The 22,029-nt window shown below is 44.7% G+C and overlaps 1 protein-coding gene across 1 annotated transcript; it reads right to left on the reverse strand.

The window, feature by feature from the left end:
• Positions 1–300: 300 nt before the first annotated feature.
• On the reverse strand, positions 301–20,541 carry LOC130149476 (NADH-cytochrome b5 reductase 3). Its single transcript, XM_056339140.1, has 9 exons — positions 20,412–20,541; positions 16,345–16,479; positions 12,414–12,486; positions 9,809–9,915; positions 8,327–8,456; positions 6,547–6,630; positions 6,324–6,409; positions 3,994–4,093; positions 301–2,421 (listed from the first exon to the last, which is right to left on the reverse strand). Exons 1-9 carry the CDS (start codon positions 20,430–20,432, stop codon positions 2,249–2,251), a joined length of 909 nt encoding a protein of 302 aa, XP_056195115.1. The 5' UTR covers positions 20,433–20,541; the 3' UTR covers positions 301–2,248.
• Between the last annotated feature and the right edge of the window lie 1,488 nt (positions 20,542–22,029).

Below are 22,029 nucleotides of genomic sequence, written 5' to 3' on the forward strand. Positions count from 1 at the left end.
AATAAAAAGCAGGATTTTATATAAAGAGTCTCATATTCACAAGGAAGATGTACAAAATAAAGGTTAAAAAAAGAGGAGACTGGAGTGACAGGGAGAAAAACGGAGACCATTTACTCCCTGACTCAGCAGCCAAACACAGCAGTTTGCACCAAACTCAAACGAAAGAGATAAGCGCTTGAGTAAACAAATCTAACAGGCTTTTTTTTTCCTTTTTGAACCTTCACTTTATAGAGGTATTTTTGCAAATATAGTTTGTCTTTTATGAGGTTGAAGATGATCTGCTCAGTAAGACACAGGTGATTCACCTGCAAGATACTTTATTTCTTACACAGATGTGAAAAAAGCCAGTAATTGAATAAGCAAAGTAATACAAAATAGTTGATGTGTAACCAGCTAGTTATTTTTTTAACAAGAAAATGTTGTTAAATAATTAAAAAATCTATGCATATCCCACACTGATATAAACCAGCAGCAAGATAATTTCTCTCATATGTCTGCTTTTCATCTCTTAAAAAAGGGACTGAAACTTACTTTAAGTATTATTTGAACTTTGGAGCATAGTATTAAAGAACAAGTTTCAGAAGCACACATCAAAAATTCAAGACTTCAGAGGCAAGCATCTAATTAATAAAATTATTAACAGTATTATCCATTTGAGATTCCTTAAAATAACTGTGTATCTTTTTCTCCATTTAATTCATGGTGAAAATTAACCTTGTAAGCACACAGTACCCATCTGTTGTACAGGCATAAAAGAAAACATGGCAAGCTATAACCCTCAAATACCTATCAGAATCTTTTTAAAACTGGTATTATACAGTGACACTTGTAGCTAACTAACATCCACATTTCTTCATATACAATCACACACCCTTTCCGTCACTCTGATTTCATCACCAAAGCAAGATTTTTAGTTCCATAGATTCCTTGCAGGACAGCTCTAATCTCAGCAGTATCTGTTGTTTCGGAGCAGAAGGTTCGGCACACAAGATGCCTTAAGTTTACTACAGACTAGGTTAAAGGCTGCTGTAAAAAAAGTTATTACAAAAATAAAAACCAGAGCTATCATAAAGAGCATCTAAGAAATGGTTTTAGATTCAGTGAGACATTTGGATTTGCTGTCAGTTTTGTGACTTAAGGCTGTTCCCACGCATTGTACCAAGCAAAACCCTTTGGGGCTTCTTCGCCTGAGCAAGAAATGCAGGCAAGTCCCCCAGCTGCACGCACGCACCACACCACATTCGAAGCTGGGCTACCTGAGACCCACCCTGGCAATGAAACCTGAGCTCAGCCCCCTTTGTTCCAAATCCTTCTCTAGGAAACAAGAAACTGAAACTAGATCCAGTTTTCACTCAGCATTTTTTTCACTGCACAGCACATCCAGAACTGCTTTTGTACTCCTATGGCACCACCCGCTATTTAAGAATAAATACAAAAGTTGTTATTTTTTTCCCTGGTATTCCACACACATACAACCAATTCCGGCTATTTGTGAAACAGTGCACAAAGCAGCCTGCTTTCTGTAGTTTCTTTCATTGCCCAGGGATAAGAACTGTGACCAGCTGGAGAAGTGTTTGCATTTAAGAGAGACTACTTCAAAATACAAAGGAAACAATTTTTGTGTTGCTGTCTACCTCTGTTTTGATTAACAAGGCAGCTTGAACAACTTCAGTCATGCTTAAGTCATAACTGGTTAACTGTCATCCTTCAACTGAACAAGAACCTTTAAGCTTCTGATGTTGCAAAGACCACACATAAAAGGCAAACACTCCTCCCTGGCCTTCATACTGTAAAAGCTCTGTAAGGATTAAAATTTGGCATAAACGGTGGATAATCCAGCACATTCCATGTATTTTCATACTTCATACCACACAAAATACTGGGTATGCACAGTGTTAGGAAGTAGGATATTACTGCCATTTGATTACAATGCTAAGAAAAAGCATAAATGAGTGTTTACTGCCCTAAGCAGCTATACTGTCCTCCCTTGAGGTGGAATATACCCTATAGCCCCGCACTAGGCATCACTATCTTTCCACAATACAGTTGTTTCTGTGCAACATACAGTACAATTTTAATACAGTTGAGCTTCAGTGTCTTACTTGCCAGAAATTCAGAAAAGATGAAGCATTTTTAATGTAAATGTTGCTTCCCAGCACTGTGCATCAGCCATCTCTAACTTAGTCCTGTTCCCCATTAAACATTTTTTCTTCCCTTTTACTCAAGATCACTGGATTATCGGTCCTCTTTAGAAAGAGAACCTCATGTCCTTGGTGTAGCCCAGTTTGTCCAAGTTAGGAATGCAAGCATATTGGATCATGGGAGGAGGTCCACACATGAGGATCAGAACATCATTTTGAGGTGGGGGCAGGTGGTCTTTCATCATCTCTTGGTTCACAAATCCTTGGCTGTACTCCCAATCTGTTAAAAAAATTAAGTAGGAGAAAGGGAATGAGGAGAAAAGAAGGAAAAGACAGATACAAGCCACTTTAGCATGATGTGGGGTTTGGGTTGGGTTTTTTTCCCAGTAACATTCTGGACTGTAGCATTTGTACATTCCACTCACATTAATGTCCTCAACACAGTTATGCTACATGGGAAAGCTGCCACCTCTGCTTTTAAGATGCAAAACTGATGTATGGAGAAAACAAGGGCTAATTTTTAATAAAGCTTGCTAAAAGCCCCAGGGAAATCCCAAGCACAGCTGTGAACCTTCTCAGCCCCAGCACTGTGAAACAACAACATTGATTCCTCTTTACCCCGCTGCTTGTAAGTTAACTAGGGGAAATCTAGCTAATGAGGTTGTTCCTGTTTGGAACGCTCATGGTGCTAATCAGTTAATGCTAGGATTCAGGTTTATCCACTGCATCTCCAGCCCTGGATGCAAAAAGCTGCTGACCCAAACCTTTGGGCAAAGTAAGACTTGACACATTTTTCTCCCACAGATTAACCAAAAATTTCCAGTTTTGGTCCGGTTTCATGTATGGCAGTGAGTGTCCGCACAACAGTGTTGAGGGGGTCTAAGGAGGAACTTTTATCACAACTGCTAAGATCAGTTCACAATTCACAAATATCAAAGAAAAGAAACAATGATTGTAAATTCCAGGTGAAGACTAATTGCAGGAGATGACATAACAGCAACAGACTGTGGGGACAGCAAGACCCTTCCCTCTACCCTACCAGAGGTGTATTTGTGGTCACAAGGTGAGAGAAGGCATATGGCTTTTCCTTCTCTGCCCTGAAGTACCACTCAGTAGGAGTGTGAATCCATCCTGATGCGGGTGGGCATGAGGAGGAATGGTAAGAAAGGAAAATGACAAGGAATGACACAGAAACCATTGAGCCTTTTCACAATTGTATTAACTATTTAGCCTTTCCTTCCTCAAACTTGCACAGCTGAGGGAGGCACATTCAGCTAGCTCATCCTCTCACCTGAACCAGCCAACTATATCGTGTTATCTTTAAATCTGGACTGCACCAAGCTGGAACAGCATTTTCATTGTGAACCACTGTTAATTCAAAGGCAATTCCACTGCCTACGAACAAGTTCAGCTACCATGAACTGCTGTACAATGACAGCTAGGCACGAGTCTGCACTTGGCCACATCTCCGTGAGACACAGTGCCTGACACTCCCACTGCAGCTGCCTTAATGCATGCTCTAAACACAGGACAGTAAAATAACATGTTTTATTTATGGGGAAGGAGAAAAAAAGGTCTCTTTCCAGAGTAAATAATGGTAAATATTCACGTGTAGTCATGGGAGGAATGTTGCACTACCTGAGGTGAGCTTTGTAGCTTCGGAAACACAGCCTGATTACATCTAAGAGTTTCTGTGCATCACGGTGTGAAGAACGATGCTACTGGATGCATTGATATGATTCATTAAGCAAGAAAGGAGCGCAGAAATATGCACAACATAGCATATCTTCTGTCAAACATGCATTAATACTTGTAACTTAAGCTGCAGCAGAAGCAGCATGTTAGATCTTACTCTCAGGTGCTCTGTCCAGCGTGTACCAGCACTTCAAGCGACCGGGATTCTGAACCTGGATCTCCTCTAGCTCGGAACGTAACAGGATATCTTTCTCTGTCTGCAGGGTAAGGAAAACAATGATTATGTTCTGCATTTGAATGCAGCCCTCAGATGACCACAAAGCATTAGCTACAGCCCTGAGAGATGGAACAGATAATTTGACTCTGTTTTACAAGCTGAACAGAGCAAACACATTATTTCCACAACTACGCTGTGGCAGAGCTAACAAAAAGGTTCATAACTTTCAAAAATCCTGACCATGCAATGCCTTCCCTCTAAAAAATAAAACAAAGCAAAACCTGTATCAAAGCACAGAACCTTCACTTGTTCAGGGATTTAGTGGTAGCATCAGAAGAGTAAAGGCCTCTTTCAGCACTTGAACTTTCATCAAAAAACTAAACGTGACTGCATGCAAATACCTTCCTACCCCTCCGTACTGTGCCGCTCTGTCAAGAGAACGCTGGGTTTTTCACCTTTGCCACGTCAAGTTTCATCAGCACTGCCATACAGAGATTGCTTGGTTTTTAAACAGGATGTGGAACAAATAATCAGAAGGGCATTGAGTTCTGTCTGGAACAAATGTTACCCAGGGTATCAAGTTCTGCTCCTCCCTGATGCAACACTGAAGGCCAAAAGAAAGCTTTAATCCTGTAGGAGCAGCTGCAGTTTGGGAAGGAGGGAGATGGCTAAGGATTAAATATGGTACCATCCTTTGCAGCTTTAATAATTTGGCACTATGTCTGTCACCGTGGGGGTAAGGAGGAACATGCCTCCATTGCCGAGAAGGTGCCTATTTCTGGATCTGCAGTTGCATGTGTTCCAGAAAAGCTATTACTGGGCCCTACCAACGGAAAGCACGCTAGTCAGATGCACAGTATGAGCCCGTGTACATTGTCATCTGTAATCCAACACAGCTCTTTCAAAAGGGCCAAATAAAAGATCAGCAAAACACGTCAAAAAATATTTTAAGTATTTAAAAATATTAAAAACCATCTAGTCTGCAGGCTTTCCTGACTGACCATTTGTCACAAGGCTGCTTTGTATTTGTGCAGTTACTGGGTACAAGGACTCTTTAAATAAGTCAAGGATTGATGTTTACACAGGCTGTTGCTAATACACAGGCAATTGTTCCCCGAGTCCTCCCTGCAAGAAGCAGTAGGTTTTCTAGGTTGCTAAAGCAGCTCTAGTCTTAGTCTAGTGTATTAGTCATTCTGAATTACTCACAGCAAATCCTCGCCCTCCTGCCCTCATACTGACTGCACTTCATGCCAACTCCTAGGGCTCAGCAGAGACCAGCTGCTGCAGCCACACCAGCCACACGATGCCAGAGGGCATGGGCAGGGCTCTCAAGGAAGTTTTACTGTAATAAAGCATCAGAACAGGGTATCTGTTGGCACTTGGATCATAGCTTCTGAGCAGAAAAATCTTGGTTTATAATTCAGATACGGCACAAAGGAAATGAGGACACATTGAATAGGAGAGCCTAAAGAAGCTAAAAAACACAGCCATGAAGTGAGGTTCACCACAAATAATGAATATTTGTTTCTGGATTATGAGCTATTATCATGGAGAAATTTAAAAGCAAAACTATTAACGTCAGGCAAAGGGGCACTGCAGTTCAGCAGCACACCACCATTTGGGTTGCCTGGTCATCCAACAAATCTCAATCACACGGATTTCATGGATGACAAATCTTCCCTTTGGCCAGCACCGCAGTACGACACACCTCAAAGAGCAATGGAAACACGTGAAGAACTGACAGAGGGAAGGGAAATGAAAGAAGACAACCTTGCAGAATCACAGCTCCGTAGCTGAGGGAGCTGCTGGAGGCCACTGTTAATTTTAGCCTCACCTACGGTGTTCTCAAACAGAAAGATTCCACATACAAACCCTGCTGTGAAGTTGGGGAGTTACAATTGCTAGAGGAGACAGATGTCCACCTGTTTCACATTTCCACTAAGACAGACTGCTCTGAAAGTCCACCCAAAACATTAACAACTTGCACAAAGAAATGCAGAGGTTTACAATATTTATAAACCTGATTAGAAACAGAGCAACGAGACACAGGAAAGTGAGCATTAGCTGGAAGGAAAGCAGCATTTCTGTAGTCACACTAAAAAACTAATTCATTACGGTGCTTTTATACAGGAACTTTTCAACATTTCAGTTCACTTCTCCCCTCAGGGTTTGTATTTCTGCACCAGGTTTTCTCAGCAAGAATTTTGTTTGCTGAGTGGAGTTCTGTTAGTCAAGTAAAAGTTTATGAATAGAAAACAGGACAGAATTACCTGATTAGCAAAGAGCAGCTGACAAATGGTAGGGTCGTGTTCGTCTTTTATGATTGCTCGAATGATCTGCAGCATAGGTGTTATCCCTGAAAGAGGAAGGCAGGTCAACGATACGAGAATGCAAAGGGGCAAAAGAAAATGCAAGTGAGCACATGAGAGAAAATATGAACAAATACGTCTACCAGCTGTCAGAAACCAAGGATGAATCTTTGTATGTACATACCAGTCCCACCTGCAATCATCCCCACATATTTCACTTTCTTAATAACTGGTTCAGCTTTCTTTTCAGGCCGAATAGCAAACGTTCCTGAGGAGAAAGAGAGAGAGGGAAAACATTGAAGCAAGCAGGAAACAGTGCCTGTGATCCCTTCTCAGCACATTCAGCTAATTGACTTTTTCAGCCCTGTCACCTTTCCTCCTCCATATAGCAGGAGGGGGAAACAGACAAAGGTGAAGATGTCCTGAATTACAACAAATCCTGAAAGATGATTAGAGATTGTAAAACACAGACACTGGCATGGGTTATTACTTACTCCTGACTATAGCATCAAGCCATCACTACCGGTATTTTTATTTGCTCACGTCCCATACCTCTAGTGATATTCAGAAGCCCAGATCCTGGAAACCGTTCTACAAAAAGGAATTCATTTGCTCACAGAGTTTATTTACCCCATGCAGATTATTTTAAGGGAAAACATGAAATACGCAGAGTGTACTTTTTTTGTTTGTATATTTATCTCTTCTTTTTGAGCCGATTTGCCAGTTTCAGCCAAATCTGACAAAGAGCTTGAAATTGCCCAAAATGTTGTATTTGTTGTATTCACAGCTCTCTCCATCCAGGATAACATGAACACAATATACAAAGCTCTGGAAAACCACGTGTCTGAGTTCTGCTGCTCACAAAACTGCCAGAAGGATTTTGTGACACATTTGTGGCTGCACTATGCCAAAGTGAGATATTTTACGTTGGCATGAAAGTACTTCCTACTGATGAAGTTCATTTTCACTTGGAAAATCAGCATTGGACGGTGCAAATAGCAATTATTTTTATCAGTGTATAAACTATGTCCATATAAGCACGGAGAGAATTCCCTTCTTTGAGAACAGTACCAATAACAAACACTTTTATTGTCATTAACAATCCCCCTCAAGATAGCTGTTGTCTTACTTAAGAAACTAGCAATTTCTTTTGTGCAGATGCTAATAACAGAAAAGAATCCCTGTGTCTAGTGGGAGAGGGTGAGTATATTGAGAATAACAGTCCAAATAATAAATAGAGGGGATAGTTAAGGTTCAATTCATGCAGTGTGTAATCAAAATGTAGCCACAGAGATTCTGCCCATCTACACTGCTCTGGTGAGACCCCCACCTGGAGGACAGTGTTCAACTCTGGAGTCCTCAGCACAGGAAAGACACAGACATGTTTGAGTGGATCCAGAGGAGGGCCACAAAAATAATCAGAGGGCTGGAGCACCTCCTCTGTGAAGACAGGCTGAGAGAGCTGGGGTTGTTCAGCCTGGAGAAGAGAAGGCTCCAGAGAGACCTTACTGCTGCTTTACAGTACTTAAAGGGGGCTTGTAAGAAAGATGGGAATAGACTTTATCAGGGCCTGTTACAACAGGACAAGGGGTAATGGTTTTAAACTAGAGGAGGGTAATTTAGACTAGATAAAAGGAAGAATTTTTTTACAATGAGGGTAGTAAAACACTGGGACAGGTTGCCCAGCGAGATTATAGATGCCCCATCCCTGGAAACATTCAAGGTCAGGTTGAACAGGGCTCTGGGCCACCTGATCTCGTTGAGGCTGTCCCTGCTCATCGCAGGGGGGCTGGACTAGCTGTCCTTTAAAGGGCCCTTCCAGCACAAACTATTCTGTGATTCTATAAAGATTTGAACCCAGCTGGAAAAAAAATGTGACATTTTTTTCTATTACTACTATTACTTTATATTTTTTTTTGTTATTGTTTACTCTGGATAAATGCTATCTTCTGCGTCAGCCTTGCCTTTTCCTTTGTAGACAAGTAGGCCACTTGGTCCTCTGAAGTCAATAGTATCCCCTATTTTCAGGCCGTCTATGTACTGGGACATCTTCCCTCCATCAGGAAACTTTGGATGGACACCTCTGAAGTAGACCTGTCAAAAATAACAATGAAGCAATTAATCTGACAGCTCAAAGATGAGCATTTACCCTTCAAATATTTAGGTACCCATACTCCTCATACAAAGAACACAATTACTACATTAAGAAATACCATTAATGAAGATTTCACTAACAGTAAGAGAAGCACCAAGTTTTCTGAAAGAGATTTAAATGCCACTCTTGCCCCAATTTTGATCAGATTGGACAGACTGGCAATTTCTCCATTGCTTTTTTATAACACAGGAAATATCTCTAAATAATCAACAAGATTTACACCCAATTTCAAAAGGAGGGAAAGAAAAAAAAAAAGCCACTGTGATTTTAAACAGAAAACTTCTGAGAAAGATCCCTGACAGCTCAGTTGCAAAGGGATATACCTAAACCTTCTTCTTGGGAAGCCAGCTGTTTATGCATCTCAAAGTTAGGGTAACAAAAAAAGTGGGTATCAGCTTGCTGAATATTCAACTGTTCACCAACAGCTATGAATGGGTGTAGTTACACTGCTGGAACTGTGCTGGAATTATTTTTGTTTCAAATCACATGGGTGTGAAAGAGTTCCAAGTTGAGACTAGCTACAACTTTTACAAGAACAGCAGCATTTGCATGCATGCAGAGCCACACCAGGAAGAGAGTCTTGTGAAATATTTCGATCAGAGTCAAAGATTTACATTTTTCCCGTCACGTCTTCAGTGTGCAACATCATGTTCATGAAAATAAATAGGTAGTAAAAGGCAAATTCACATCTAATTTCACCATACATGAATAAAGTGCTCTAAGTTGTAAAGAAGAAAAAAAACTTGAGTAAAATTCTAAGGGAAAATCCAGTGCAAATATTCAGGTTTTAGATTCCCATCATCTTTAAATGTATTTGTTTAGTCCTGCTACCAAGAGACCAAAGGACATCATCACAAGACTCAAAATCCCATTCTTCCCAATTAAATCAGTTATTCACACTGTCTGGATGTAAAAATAACAATCACTGCTCTTAATGATCATAATGATCATATTATATCAGCTTCAGAAGAAGCTGATAGGCAAGGTTAATTTCTTATTTCAGAAAGTTTAAAAACAGCTGTGTGAACATCTGCAGGTCTACGCAGATTTTGGTAAACTGCAGTATGCATATACAGAAAATTATGCAGCATCTCGAGACACACTCACTAAAGGAGAGCTTGCAAAATGCCACATGGATCGCAGGTAACTACAAACCACTTGTTACAACAGTGGAAGTCCACAGTGGCACACACCTGAGCAGAAGCCAGCACACCACACTTCACGTAGCACTGCAGGTGTAAAGGTGGGCTCAGAAGTTGCCCAGCCTGGTAAAAGGACATGACATTCTCACCTTGACAACAAGATCCACAAAGCCTTTGTCATCGTAACTAGAAACCGGAGTGTAAGGTCTAACAACCAGAGCTCCATCAATCCGTGCAGACAGGTAGATATGCTGTCCTGTACACAGGGAAGAAAACAAGCAGTTTGCTTTCACAAGATTCTTCTTTCAGTGGATGTACTGACTTGGCACAGACTGCAAATACAGTCTCAAAGTTCTCCTAACTACCTCGTTTTGGGGCAACACCTTTTCCTCTTTCATTTTCCTGACACTGTAACACTTCGCCAGAGTTGTTAACCGTGCCCAGGTTCTACCTGGAACTCCACTGCTGATTTTATGCGTCAATCTGATCTGTTCTGATAGCTTCATGCATTTATATTTACCAAAGCCCTAACTGCACATGAGATCTTGCAAAAGATGTGGCATGTCTCTCCCATACAGACAAGTTAAAAGGACACCAGAGAAAAAAACCCATCAAGTGCTGTTCGCACTTCTTTATTAACATGTCAGTTATAAACTGCTACAGTTGAGTCAATAACTGTTCTTACTTTGGCCACAGACCACTCATGTCTACCAGGTCTTCTAGCTGCCACTGCTAAGGCTGCCTAGATATAAAGCACTTTTCTAACCCTGCTATTCCTCCAGCTTAGCATGTGAATGTAGCGATCACATTTCAACCTGTCACACATTCACTGAACTCTCTACAGTAGTTTCTTTCCTCAATGTCTATGTTTCTGATGAAAATGCCCTAGAATTAACTCCTTTGAAAGGTTTTCCTATAAAATTCCAACATCCTGAAGAGACCTAAACGAGGAATACCTGGGGTGGAGGGGGGATTTGGGTTTTGTTATTTTATCACCACTAGGTCAACAGAGTAAGCTATCTCTTAAGATGAATGCAGCTTTTCTGCCTTTTATGGGAGCACAAAGAGGGGATTTTACCAGGAGCTGGTCTGCCAAGCCAGAGGGCCAGCAAGGCAAACCAGTGGGTGAATGACGATGTTCTACCTGGTGACTTGGGAAACGAGCAACCATAAGACACTTGAAGCTGTACACGAACATAATGTAAGGATGATTCAAATAACCCTCTCAGCAAAACCTATACAAATCTGGTAGCATGGGTGTTTCCTTCCTGCTAGGGAAGACCTGAAGGGAGCAGCAGCAGCAGCTTCCCGTTCCTCCTCCAGGCAAGGGGTGGCCTCACTGTCCCCTCCTCCAGGAGCAGACCCATGGTGACTACTGCACTGTGAACCTGGACAGATGGGACTGCTGTTGGGGTGTGTCTTTAAGAATTGGTACAAATCTAAAAAAGATGCTCCTCCCAAAGGGAAAACATGCCCTATGCTCTTACTCCTTAAGAGTTTTACCCTGCCCTAACAGGACCGCAGCTGGCAGCCTCTGCATAGGGCCACACACAATCCCACTCTCCCCAGAGTGAATCATGTTTTTTTCCTGTAACACTCCAGCTGCTGGTAAAAGCAAAACGCTGGTGCTGGACTAAACATGCAGGGTGCACACCGGTATCTGTCCCATGGCTGCCAAGCCTGCTGCTCCCAGCTGCTTCTACCACCCCCACCAGCTTTCAGCAACCTTTGCCTCCCCAGCCTCCCCCAGTAAACCAGTCCCTCAGTCACCCGCAGGTTAGCCTGAGTACAGCACCTTTGGGGGCACGACTATGCTGCTCCTGGACCATGGGGGGCCAGGCACACACCTTCTCAAGCTATGCTGAAACAACTGGCTGATTTTCCCTGACCTTACTAGAACACTAGAAGCAGCTGTGGCATCCAGCAGGCCAAATTCAGCCCACACGGCTTCCTTTCTGTTAGCGTGTAGGACAAGAACAATTACAGAGGCGAGACAGCTCACTCGTCAGGGTTCAGTATGGGCAAGGGAGGGAAACCAGCTTTGCCCTCACCGCTACTTAACAGCGTCAAGAGAATAATATATCCTAAACAAGAGGGAGCCTAAACACAACGGACTGTAACGCTGGAAAGGTGCTGAGGACTACCAAGAAGCAGCTGATCCACAGATCATTGCAACAGGTTGTTAAAGCACAAGTCCCTGTTAAGCACAAGTCGCAATTAAATGCTCTTTGTATAAGCCATAGGAAACAACAGCACTAAGCTATTATAGAAGGCAACACGCCACATGGCAAGGCCTAAGGAAATATCTACCCCATGGTGATTAAGAAATTCCATGACACTAGCCGCAAATTCAGAAGCGAGCAGATCATCTGGTAAACCGCATGTGTTAGAGGAAGAGTAGCTCAGAGTGATGCCCTGGGGGATGGAAAGGGACCACAGAGACCAAGCACCATGAGAACACCACACACACTGGAGAGCTGAGACTGGAAAAATACAAGTAAAGATCAGTGTTTGTTTCTACTGTCCTCACAGAAACAAGCTGTATGTACGCTTTCTGTAAGTACACAAGTTCTCACACCATGCAGATGACTCACAGCATAAGGATAATCTTGCTAAACTCTAAATACCAGCTCAAGCCATGTGGATGGTATTTGAAACTCAACAGTTCAAAATCTAGGAAAAAAAATCCCCACAAAATCCCTTATACTGTAATTAAGAGCACTTGGATTCTCAGTAAGGAAAGACGGAACGTACCTACAGGGAGACCCAGAATATGGTCTCTAGAAGGGAGAGCAAATCGAAATCTTCTTGTATCATGACTAACTTCCTGAAAGAGGAAAAGAAAAAGAATAATCAGCTGTGTTGTTGAGATTTAATGTTTGTGATATTACTTGTAAAACCAATATGCTAGTTAGACTTCTTGCAGGATTAAATATTGGGAGGAGTGCAGCATCCTAACTCGAATTTTTGCATAATGCAAATATGAATTCATCTGAACATGGTAATCCTGCAGAAGTCAACTCTTCATTCAAACGCCTTGAAAACTTACCTCAAAATATTTTAGAGGTAATTCCAAAGTAAAAATTGAAACAAAACAGACAAATGCAAATACTGTTTTGATGTATATTTAAATGTAATAGCAAAACTTAGTAAGATACTAACATACAGATTAAGACTAAACAACAGCTTTCTAAGTAGTATGAACATTTATGTTGCCTTCTGTGAGAAGGCCATAAGATAAGAATTAATCAGTTCTTCAATTCTCATTTAAAGCTTGAATATGCAGGAGTTAAGAGGCCAAAAAAAAATTGATTTTGATGTCTCAGAGCCAGATGAACTAACTATTTCAGTGTAGAGGATGATTTCAGAAGACACTGGTAGATGTCACGAAGATTAAGTAGCACCAACCTGGTCCCCTTTGCTATGCTAAGATGCTAAGAGCCTTAAAAATATCTTCCCTGTAAAAACTTAATCCTTAATCAAAATTGAAAAGAAGCACTCCATTTAGATAAGAACTTCATTATAAATTTTTGACAGTTTATGCAGCCTGACTTTCCTAGTAAAGTCATACCTTGAATAAAATTTTGGTAAATAACTAAAGAAAATGTTAATTCTTATACTACCAGAGTTTTCTCTCTTAAAAATCAGGTCACATTCATGGGATTGAAAAAAACAGAAACAAACAGCATACAGCTTAACGCCTCATTCAATGACTTTTTCTAAAACCCTATGGGACAGAACGTGCCTTCTGGAGAAAATTTCATAAACATCCTATAATGTATCATAACCCTTTTTTTGTCTTGGTTTACACATCCAAGACACTGCCCACACCGTTCAGCACGTCATAGTCAAGGCTAGATTAAATACCTCCTTGAAACAGGATGCAGAAGCCATTTCCAGCATGGGGTCATCTCCACTACACTCCCAATGCCATCATTTGGCATTACCCCAAGCACCTGGAAGCCCTTGGCCTCTGGCCACCAGCATGCATTTGTGTCTAAGTTACAGGTGCCGAGGAGTTTTCCACACTCACATCTGCAAATGCAAAGCTGGAGAACAGTTTTTGCAAGCTGGTGCTTTGCTGAAGCCACTGAAAGGCAACAAATGAATTATGCTTACATTAATAAAAAAAAACCCTGATGTTGTGGCCTTTTTTCAGGCATAAACTACATTAGTACACCTAACTATATTATAAAAGTTTTTTCCTACGGTGAACACTAGGAAGCAGCCTTGTGACCCCTGTTTCTCCATTCAGCAGATGGGAGGTATGGCATACTCAGTTTGGGCTGATGTTAATGTTTCAGCTGGTGGGTAAAACGCAGACAGTGTGTAGAGAAAGAAAGCCTTCTGTTCACAACAGCTTCACAAAATAGTACATTCAATTTCCAGCTTTCATACATAAAATCTAAGGTGTGTTAAAAGATACATGCATGTCAAACAAGGCATTCTCTAGACCAGTGCCTTTCAAACTTCGAGACCACAGACACCTAAAACCTGTTTCTGCATAAAGTAGACTCCTCCTGAAATTTCACATGTATTGCTGCCTGGCAGCCCAGTACATGTGACTTAAGTCTTCTGTTGCAATCATCTGTCCATTTTCTTTAGCTGTGAAATTGGCCTAAGTGATTCCTTCAACTTCCCTTCCTGAAAGCTTCTTGTTCCTTCGCTTCAGTCAGCCACAGTCCATCAAGAAAAGTTTCTGCGAAGCTGTACTCTCAACTATCATCAAAATACACCAGGTTAAAGATTACAAACCCCAGCTACTCCCAAACCAGGGAGTACATTTGTTCATTTTTTGGTTTAACCACAAATCATTTTGGTGCTTTGCTGGTGAGGGTACCAACAGCTTCATAATTGCATAGAACATGGGAAAAGCACAAATTTTTAAAATATGAGGGTCTTTAGCTAGTCTGGGCAAGCAAAAGCAGCAACATTACAAGCAACACTACCAGCGTACTTAAATTCCTCTTGCAATGGAAGGTAAACCAGCCAGCCACATGGATGTCTTGAGTAGGCTCCACAACCACACTCAAGAGCCATGATTCTCTCCCAAGTTTAAATATTTTTGTGTAATGACAGGTGGTTTTAGATTAAAGTTCTCATCTACTTCACGTTTAATGCTTGTAAAATACAAACTGAAGCACGTCAGAAAGACTCTTGACTAATTTCAACTTTCCCAGAGAGGTAGATATGGCAATGTTGAGCAGTTTAGTACAAAGAGCAAAGATCAGACTGCTTGCACCAGATTTCTGGCAGGATGTTAGAAGCTACTAGCACTTGTTGCACCAAGTTATTATCTTTCAAAATTCACCTCGGTTTCCAGCACACATTTCCCATTTAGGCAAAACATTATAAACATTCATCAGTGAAATATTCTCAGTTGATCAAGGTACCGCATGCAGCAGCATTTGACCTGGTTATATATATCAGCTGCTCCTCCATCCCAAGATGAAAAAAAAAAAAAAGCATACAAAAATAACAACAGTGAGAGGGAAAAAAAAAAAGACACCAGTATTCAGGGAAAAAAAAGTGAGCTGTGAATTCTTCTCTGTCACAAACTGCTACAGCAGAAAATAGACTGATTCTCAGAAGCATGTGCAGTGTCTCAAGCTTCCCTCCCCTCCTGCAGGTCAGGCAGACTGTACCTGCAACCATGTGCCACAGATCTCATGAGAGTGGGCAGTATATAATAATAGCATTGTTACTGCACTTATTTCCCATATATACTGCAAGTACACACGGGAAATAAATTTAGTAATGCTGCCCAGCCCAAGCCACAGGGAAGCTTTCAGTTTCCACGAAACCAGAATTCAGAATGACAGTAATAACTTCCTTTGACAGACAGAACAAATGAAAGCCAAGCTATCTCTGCACCCTCTGTACCTCAAATAAAGCTCTGTTCTAGTCCAGAGTCTTCTTCATCAAAACTCTTCTGATAACTTTCTGACTAGCTCATTGATCTCAAAAGTCAACACTAAAACGAACTTCAGGTGTGAAGGCACACCTGAAAAGCCAAGATTTCTGTCTCATGCTTTTGATGGTGAGTTTATCCAAGGAAACTCTGGACTTTTCACCTTTCATGACTTTGGTCCCCTTCCCACAAGTTGTTACCAATTTCTGACAGCAAGTTCCACCCCTGAAAGGGTGATGACTTTCCTCTGAAAACCCAGCTGAGCAGCCTGGGAGGTACAGAACTGCTTCTACTTTTAAGACAGAGAAAGAGAAGCTGGGGCAGCTCAGATGCTCTCAGGACTACATCATTTAAAAACCTTTCTTCCTGTAACATACTAGTAACAGGAATCAGTATCAACATAGTTCTGACAACTACTATGTTGAACGCTACCGACCATGAAAAAAATGCCTTCTCTGCCTGACAGCATGACTTCTGTCTCATAGCCAATCTAGCAGTGCAGAATTTAGGAATTTCTGGTGATGTACTCCATGACACACGACGCGTGTTGCAGAAACTACGAGTTTGGTCATCTCTAAAGCAGCATTCTCTAACTTGCTTAGAAACAAGCTGCTTGCAGAACTACAGAATTTGGTTATACTAGGCAAGAGGCATTTATAAATAAGTCCATTCCTTAAAACACAAGTATTCACCCGGCTGCAACATTACTGAAGATTTAAGAAGTTGTAAGCATTTCCACAGAGAGGTCATGCTCAGCACTGTACATGTACTTACCTCCTTATCAATCAGCCTCAATGCATACTTCACTTCAGGATCCTCCAGAGTAATTGCATGATTGTGACTCCCGAAAAGCCTCCTCAGGATGGTGGTGTAGATTAGCCATATTGGGTATGTCACAAAGCGACCCAACTGTATCAACACAGAAAGAGTGTTAAGACACATGTGCATAACACAAGAAAGTTATTTTGGTGAGATGGAACTTGGTAGCATGACATGACAATCTAACCACTGAAAAAACTGTGTTTCTTTGTGCTAGTAAGAGCAGGAAGTATTGAAAAAACCACCAGGCAGTGCAACACACAGATTTGCTTTGTGCATACCTGACGTTACTCCTATGTTGAAGTACTTGGCACGCTGGCAGAGGGTTGCCAAACCTAGCAGCTTGACAGAAGCGAGGCTGTCACAGCTCCATGTCCCCACGACCACCAGTGAGGCTGAGCACCTATGCCCAGTAGGCACACAGACACATAAACACACCCCTAAATAGACATCTGGCTGGCCACACTGGTAACACAGACAGATGCTCGCACAAACAGCACTGATGGCCACCTCCTGTTCATTTCCCTGACTGATCAGGATGAAGGTCCATTAGCGGGAAATAGATAACATGCAAGGTGGATCCACCAGTAGCTGGCTTAGTCTTTGCAGCAACTGTCCCCACACTCCAGTCTCCCCAGTTGCTGGCATCTGGATGTAGAAGCTGCTGTTGCACAGACAACCCCTTCACACACCATCACATGCGCTGTGGACCCCCAGCAACTGGGGCTCTCACACTTGACCACAGATCCCACGATGAATCTGGCAGCTAGCCAGGACCCCTGGCCCCTTCAGTAGCCAGCCTCTTTGGTGGTATCATCCTCAGAGATGATCACACAGCAGGCTCCCAGGCCACCTCACCTACTTGCTGGCTAGTTCAGCTGGACCGTTGCTAGCCATCGCACACTTGCACTGGGTGTCGGCCCCGCAGACACACAGGCCCTCCGACTCACGGTCTGGCTTCAGGTGCTGGCACTTACACCTCCACACTGACACGGCAGAGCAGCGCCCCTCCCCCAGGTAAGCCGCTGTGGAGTTTAACAAAGACACAGGACAGACTGCGCCGACTGCATGCAGGACACAGCCAGACAAGGGTACAGAGCAAGCTTGTTTACACAGGGTCAGACCTTTTTATCCCCTTATCCTTTTATTTTCACCACGTTTTTTCCTCTCCAAATGACCTCGATCCCTGCCTTTGGCTCCTCCCATAAATGTTCCACAATCCCCAAATGCTCACCCCCTGCATGGAAAAATTACTTTGAGGGGGGAAGTAGAGAAAATTGGGACCCAATGAACGTGTAGTATTGCAGAAAGCTTTTTAGAGTAAAACAGCTATCCCTTTCAGGATGGCGGGCATGCATACAATCTACATCGCCACTGCTCCCTAAGAAGCACAACCTGCCGGCTCAGCACGTGCTGACAGGAGTGACGAGGTGGAACGGAGCGGGGACACCGCGGCCAGGCTCTGTCTGCTCCCTGCAAGAACAGGAACTTGATGGCACCACACAGCTGATAAGCCGCATGACAGTTGTCACATGAAGAATCTCTGAGATGTCCGTGGCTGTGCCAACCCTTGTGGCCAAATGACTTTCCTCAGATGAAATACTCTCACTGCACTACTAACGCACACCTCCACCTCAAAGTTACCTGCCTCCACGGTGCTGCTACACCTGACTGGGCATGTGACACTGAGCAGTAACAACAACGGGTATGCCTAGAGTCACTCAAGCTCCACCTACATGTGATGGAAATGGACTAGTCCTGGACTGAAATAAGTCCAAAGCAGGGGAATTGGTGCCAAAACTCCCAGACTACCCAACTCCAATCTAATGTTCACAAAGCTAGGCTGAGCTGACCCACTCTCCAAGTTATGCATGAAGGGACTTCTAATCAAGGGAGTCAGCCTTGGGGAGGATGAAAGACAAGAACAGATAGTGAAAGGAACACCATTAAGGTACCTTACCAGAGTCTTGCCTTTCCTGGGGTACTGATCAACAGACCAAACAGGTTGAGAAAAATCTCCCCTCCCTCCCTTTCGCATGACACCTTGCATCCCATGCCCCCCTAGCCTCCAAGGAAAGCCAGCCTCCCACTGACGCAAACAGACAAGCATCACTCCGAGCCCACAGGCCAACAGCTCCCCCAGTCAGTTCTGGGAAGGGCCAGGGCTCATTTCTCCAAGTCTGTTATCGGGGCTCCCCCACCTGCCAGTGCCTCTGTGCTCTTCTGTGTACATATACTAATGTACATCAGAAACAGATGATCAGGAAGCCAGGAGGAAAGTGGAGTTCAAAATACTATCTCTGCAAGTCAGCTTCTCTACTTATGTGCAGAGATAAATGTTTTCTCTCATCTTCGCGCATCATATTTTGGTCATCAGATGTCAAGTGAAAACCACTACAGCTGTTTAATAAGTAAGATTAACACACTCTTTCCCCCAATGTGCACAATCATCACTTCTTGAAGAAATGCGCCAGATCCGAGTCTATTGGAACTGAATGCAGTTTAATTTTCACAAACATTTTTAACAATGTTGGCATCATGGAAGGCAATTTGTTATTCAGGGTCAATTAGTGCAAAAGCCTCATGGGATTTAGGCTGGAAAGAAACAGCACACACGCTAATATGGATAGCTATTTTAGTTCCTCACTTAGAAGGTATCAGCTGGTGGGCAGAAAAGAGTGGAAGAACTGAAGACTGAATGATTACAAAAAGTTGTCCTTGCCAATAAATAAATTCTCAGTGCTTGAAGTGATCTATATACTCTTACCACAGAGTATATCAAGATATTCTGGAAGATAACTGCACCGCAACCACGGAAGCTGAATCAGATCTACAGCAGCAGAGGGAAGGACTGGATGACCATAAGGCCAGGAATCACTAAATGAAGATCTGGTGGCTTAACAGTTTCCAGTTGCAGCAATCTTTGCTAATAGAGATCACAAAATTAGTAATTGCACAGGAATTTTTATTAACGGAAACAGACTTCTGTATCTGCGGGATAACAAGAAAGGCCACAAGAAAGAGAAAGGCCATAGCACCGAGATTGCCAGCCCTTTCCCCTAGGGCGTGGTGAGCAAAAAGCTGAACACGTAAGCGTATGGCAGGACACTCCATCACCGAACTGCCCTACAAACACACAAACCAAATGCTGCCTTAACAAGAAAAATCCTGTACCCTCGGGAGCTCCAGTCACTCCTCCCCCACTTCCTCATTCAAACCCTATTTTTAAGTGGCTATAGTTAAACATACTTCTTATCTGCTTCGGAAAAATGATGCCAGGATTAAGGGCCAGGCTTCGCATCTGCCTCATCCTCTTCTGTTCACGTAACCTAAGGAGCAGCTGCACCCAAACTAGCATATGTTGCATCCACCTCCACCCTGCTCCTCTCACAAACACAGAGCCCTAAGTGCTTGAGCTGCTGCATCAGAGGGAAGAGAGAATGTGCCAGGCAGCAGCGGAACGAGGGTGTCGCCACACGCTACCGACGACAGCACTGCAAACCCGCCGCTCGGCGGACAAGATCCCGAGGAGCAAGCCGCCCGGCTGGCGCTGCAACGCCACCGGCACAGACGCCGAGGCACCGCTCGGGGAAGTGCGGGATGCCCCCGCGCAGGCCGCGGCTGCCAGCACCGGCACCACCACCCCCGCCCGGCCCGCCGGCCCCCGCCCTGCCAGGCACGGGAAGGTCCCGGGGAAACGGGAGGGGGGGCGGGCACGTACGCGGCTCCCAACACGGGCCCCCCCGTTTTCCCTCCCGCACACGGCAGGGAAGGCAGCAGGGGCCTCGGGCAGCCTGTGACACCGCCCAGCGGCCCTCGCTCTGCTCCGGCAGCCAGCGACAGCCCGCCCGGCGCCCCCGGAGCGCCGGCGCCGCTCCTCCCGCCCGCGGCCAGGCCTCAGGGCCTCAGCGCGCCCAGGGCCGTGCCGGGAGGGGCGGGCGCCGAATGCGGTGCCACCGCAGCCGTCACCCAACCGCCCGCGGCCCGCTGCCCGGCGCCGCCCGGGAGCCGAGCGCACTCACCGTGCTGAGCGTCGCCCCCATCGCTGCCCCCAACCAGAAGAGAAAGCGCTTCCCCCGCTCCGCCCCGCGCCGCCGCTCCGCGCCCCGCCAATCAGCGCCGAGCGGCTGCTGCCCCGCCTGGCCGCCAGGGGGAGGCCGCTCCCCGCTGGGGCGCGCGGGGGGCGGCCGCTGCAGGCGGGGCCCAGGCGCCGGGCCCTCCCCCCCGGTGTGCGCCCGGCGGGGTCGCGTCCCCCCGGCAAAGGGGAGGGGCGCTGCCGCCGGGGTTCCGGGCAGCGCTACGCTGGCCGGTCACTGGGGGAACCCGCGGGCTGGGGCACCGAGGCCCTGAGGCGACGCTGCTTGAAACGGCCGCGGGGCGTGGCTGCCGGCCGGCGGGCTGGCGGGGCGGTGCACCCCGGAGCCCGCACGGATCGCAGCGGGAGGCGTGGAAATCGCGAAAAAAACCGAAAGCGTAGTCACGGTTTCGCAGCTTTCCGTTGCGTCGTTACCTTCCGTGTGCCCCCCCACCCGCACAGAGCACGCACCGCCACGGGTTACATCCGTGCCACCACGGCCTTGCCCCTGCCCGCTGTGCTGCCGTACCGCTTACGCGACGCCGTTTGCCCCGTGTTAGCTCCCCAAACAAAGATGGGGAAGGCAAGGGCAGTGCAACCCCAGCCCCTCCCTTCCTAACTAGCAGCCAGGGCCCCGCAATCTTCCGGAGACGGGAACCACTGTGTGCCGCCACCGCGGCCCCGGTGCGGTACCGGCCGCGCCCCCGCCTGCCCAGCCTCAGGGCCGGGCCCCGCGCACAGCCCCGGTACCGACTGGGGCCCAGGGCCCTGCCCCGGTACCGAGTGGTGTTTCAAAGAACGTCTTCAGAATTTCTTAGTGATTAAGTATTCTTTATTGTCGGCGCCGGGTGTACGGGGGATCCTTCCACCAATCGTACACACCCAGAGGGGCAGATTATCTTATATTTATATAATGAAACAATGAATATTCCATTAACGCCTATACATATTCATCACCTGAACCCGCCTACCCTCGCTTCATATGCTAATTAGCTTATCAGTCCTTCACGCTTGCGCAGATTCTCCCAAAAATTGTGGGCCGGGGTCTTTAGAATGTGGGCAGTGGTCTATGGGAGGAAGGCCGTAGGTCTTCCTCATGGTGTACTTTTCACCTTAGGTCTCAAAAGTGATGAGTTGGCAGACTTGTAGAAATCTTTCCCAGGGTTTTTACAATACTCCTTGTTAATTTTACTCAAGGCCATCCTGCTGTCCCGTTATCTCCTTGGTAGGGCAGCTTGCTTTGCAGATAAGGAGGACAGCTCCCCTTTCAGAGATTTGCAACTTTCTTGCCAGAACAGTCTATATATGATCTTTCAGACATTTTAACCCCTTTGTCGCTATACAATTACAAGCTTATTTATGCATTAAAATGAATATTGGTTTATGAATACAAACTTGACCATATTATTTACAGCTTATTCACATCATTCCCCCCTTTTCTCGATACAAGCAAATTCCTTTGCTATTTTATCTTTCAAAAGTACAATAGAACAAGCATTTGAATAGAATACACACAAGTATTATTAAAACAATCAACACAACTGTGGCAGCTAACACCTGTTTTA

The sequence above is a fragment of the Falco biarmicus genome, chromosome 5 (genome assembly GCF_023638135.1).
Source record: "Falco biarmicus isolate bFalBia1 chromosome 5, bFalBia1.pri, whole genome shotgun sequence".
Lineage (NCBI taxonomy): Eukaryota > Metazoa > Chordata > Aves > Falconiformes > Falconidae > Falco > Falco biarmicus.

Bases quoted from the DNA above. Each gene is read 5' to 3' on its own strand.
- LOC130149476 (XM_056339140.1), bottom strand. From the start codon at position 20,432: ATGGGGGCGACGCTCAGCACG. The intron at 9,916-12,413 runs GTACGTTCCGTC...CCCTGTGTACAG, and splicing joins TATTCTGGGTCTCCCTGTAG to GACAGCATATCTACCTGTCT. The intron at 8,457-9,808 runs GTGAGAATGTCA...TATTTTTGACAG, and splicing joins TTGTGGATCTTGTTGTCAAG to GTCTACTTCAGAGGTGTCCA.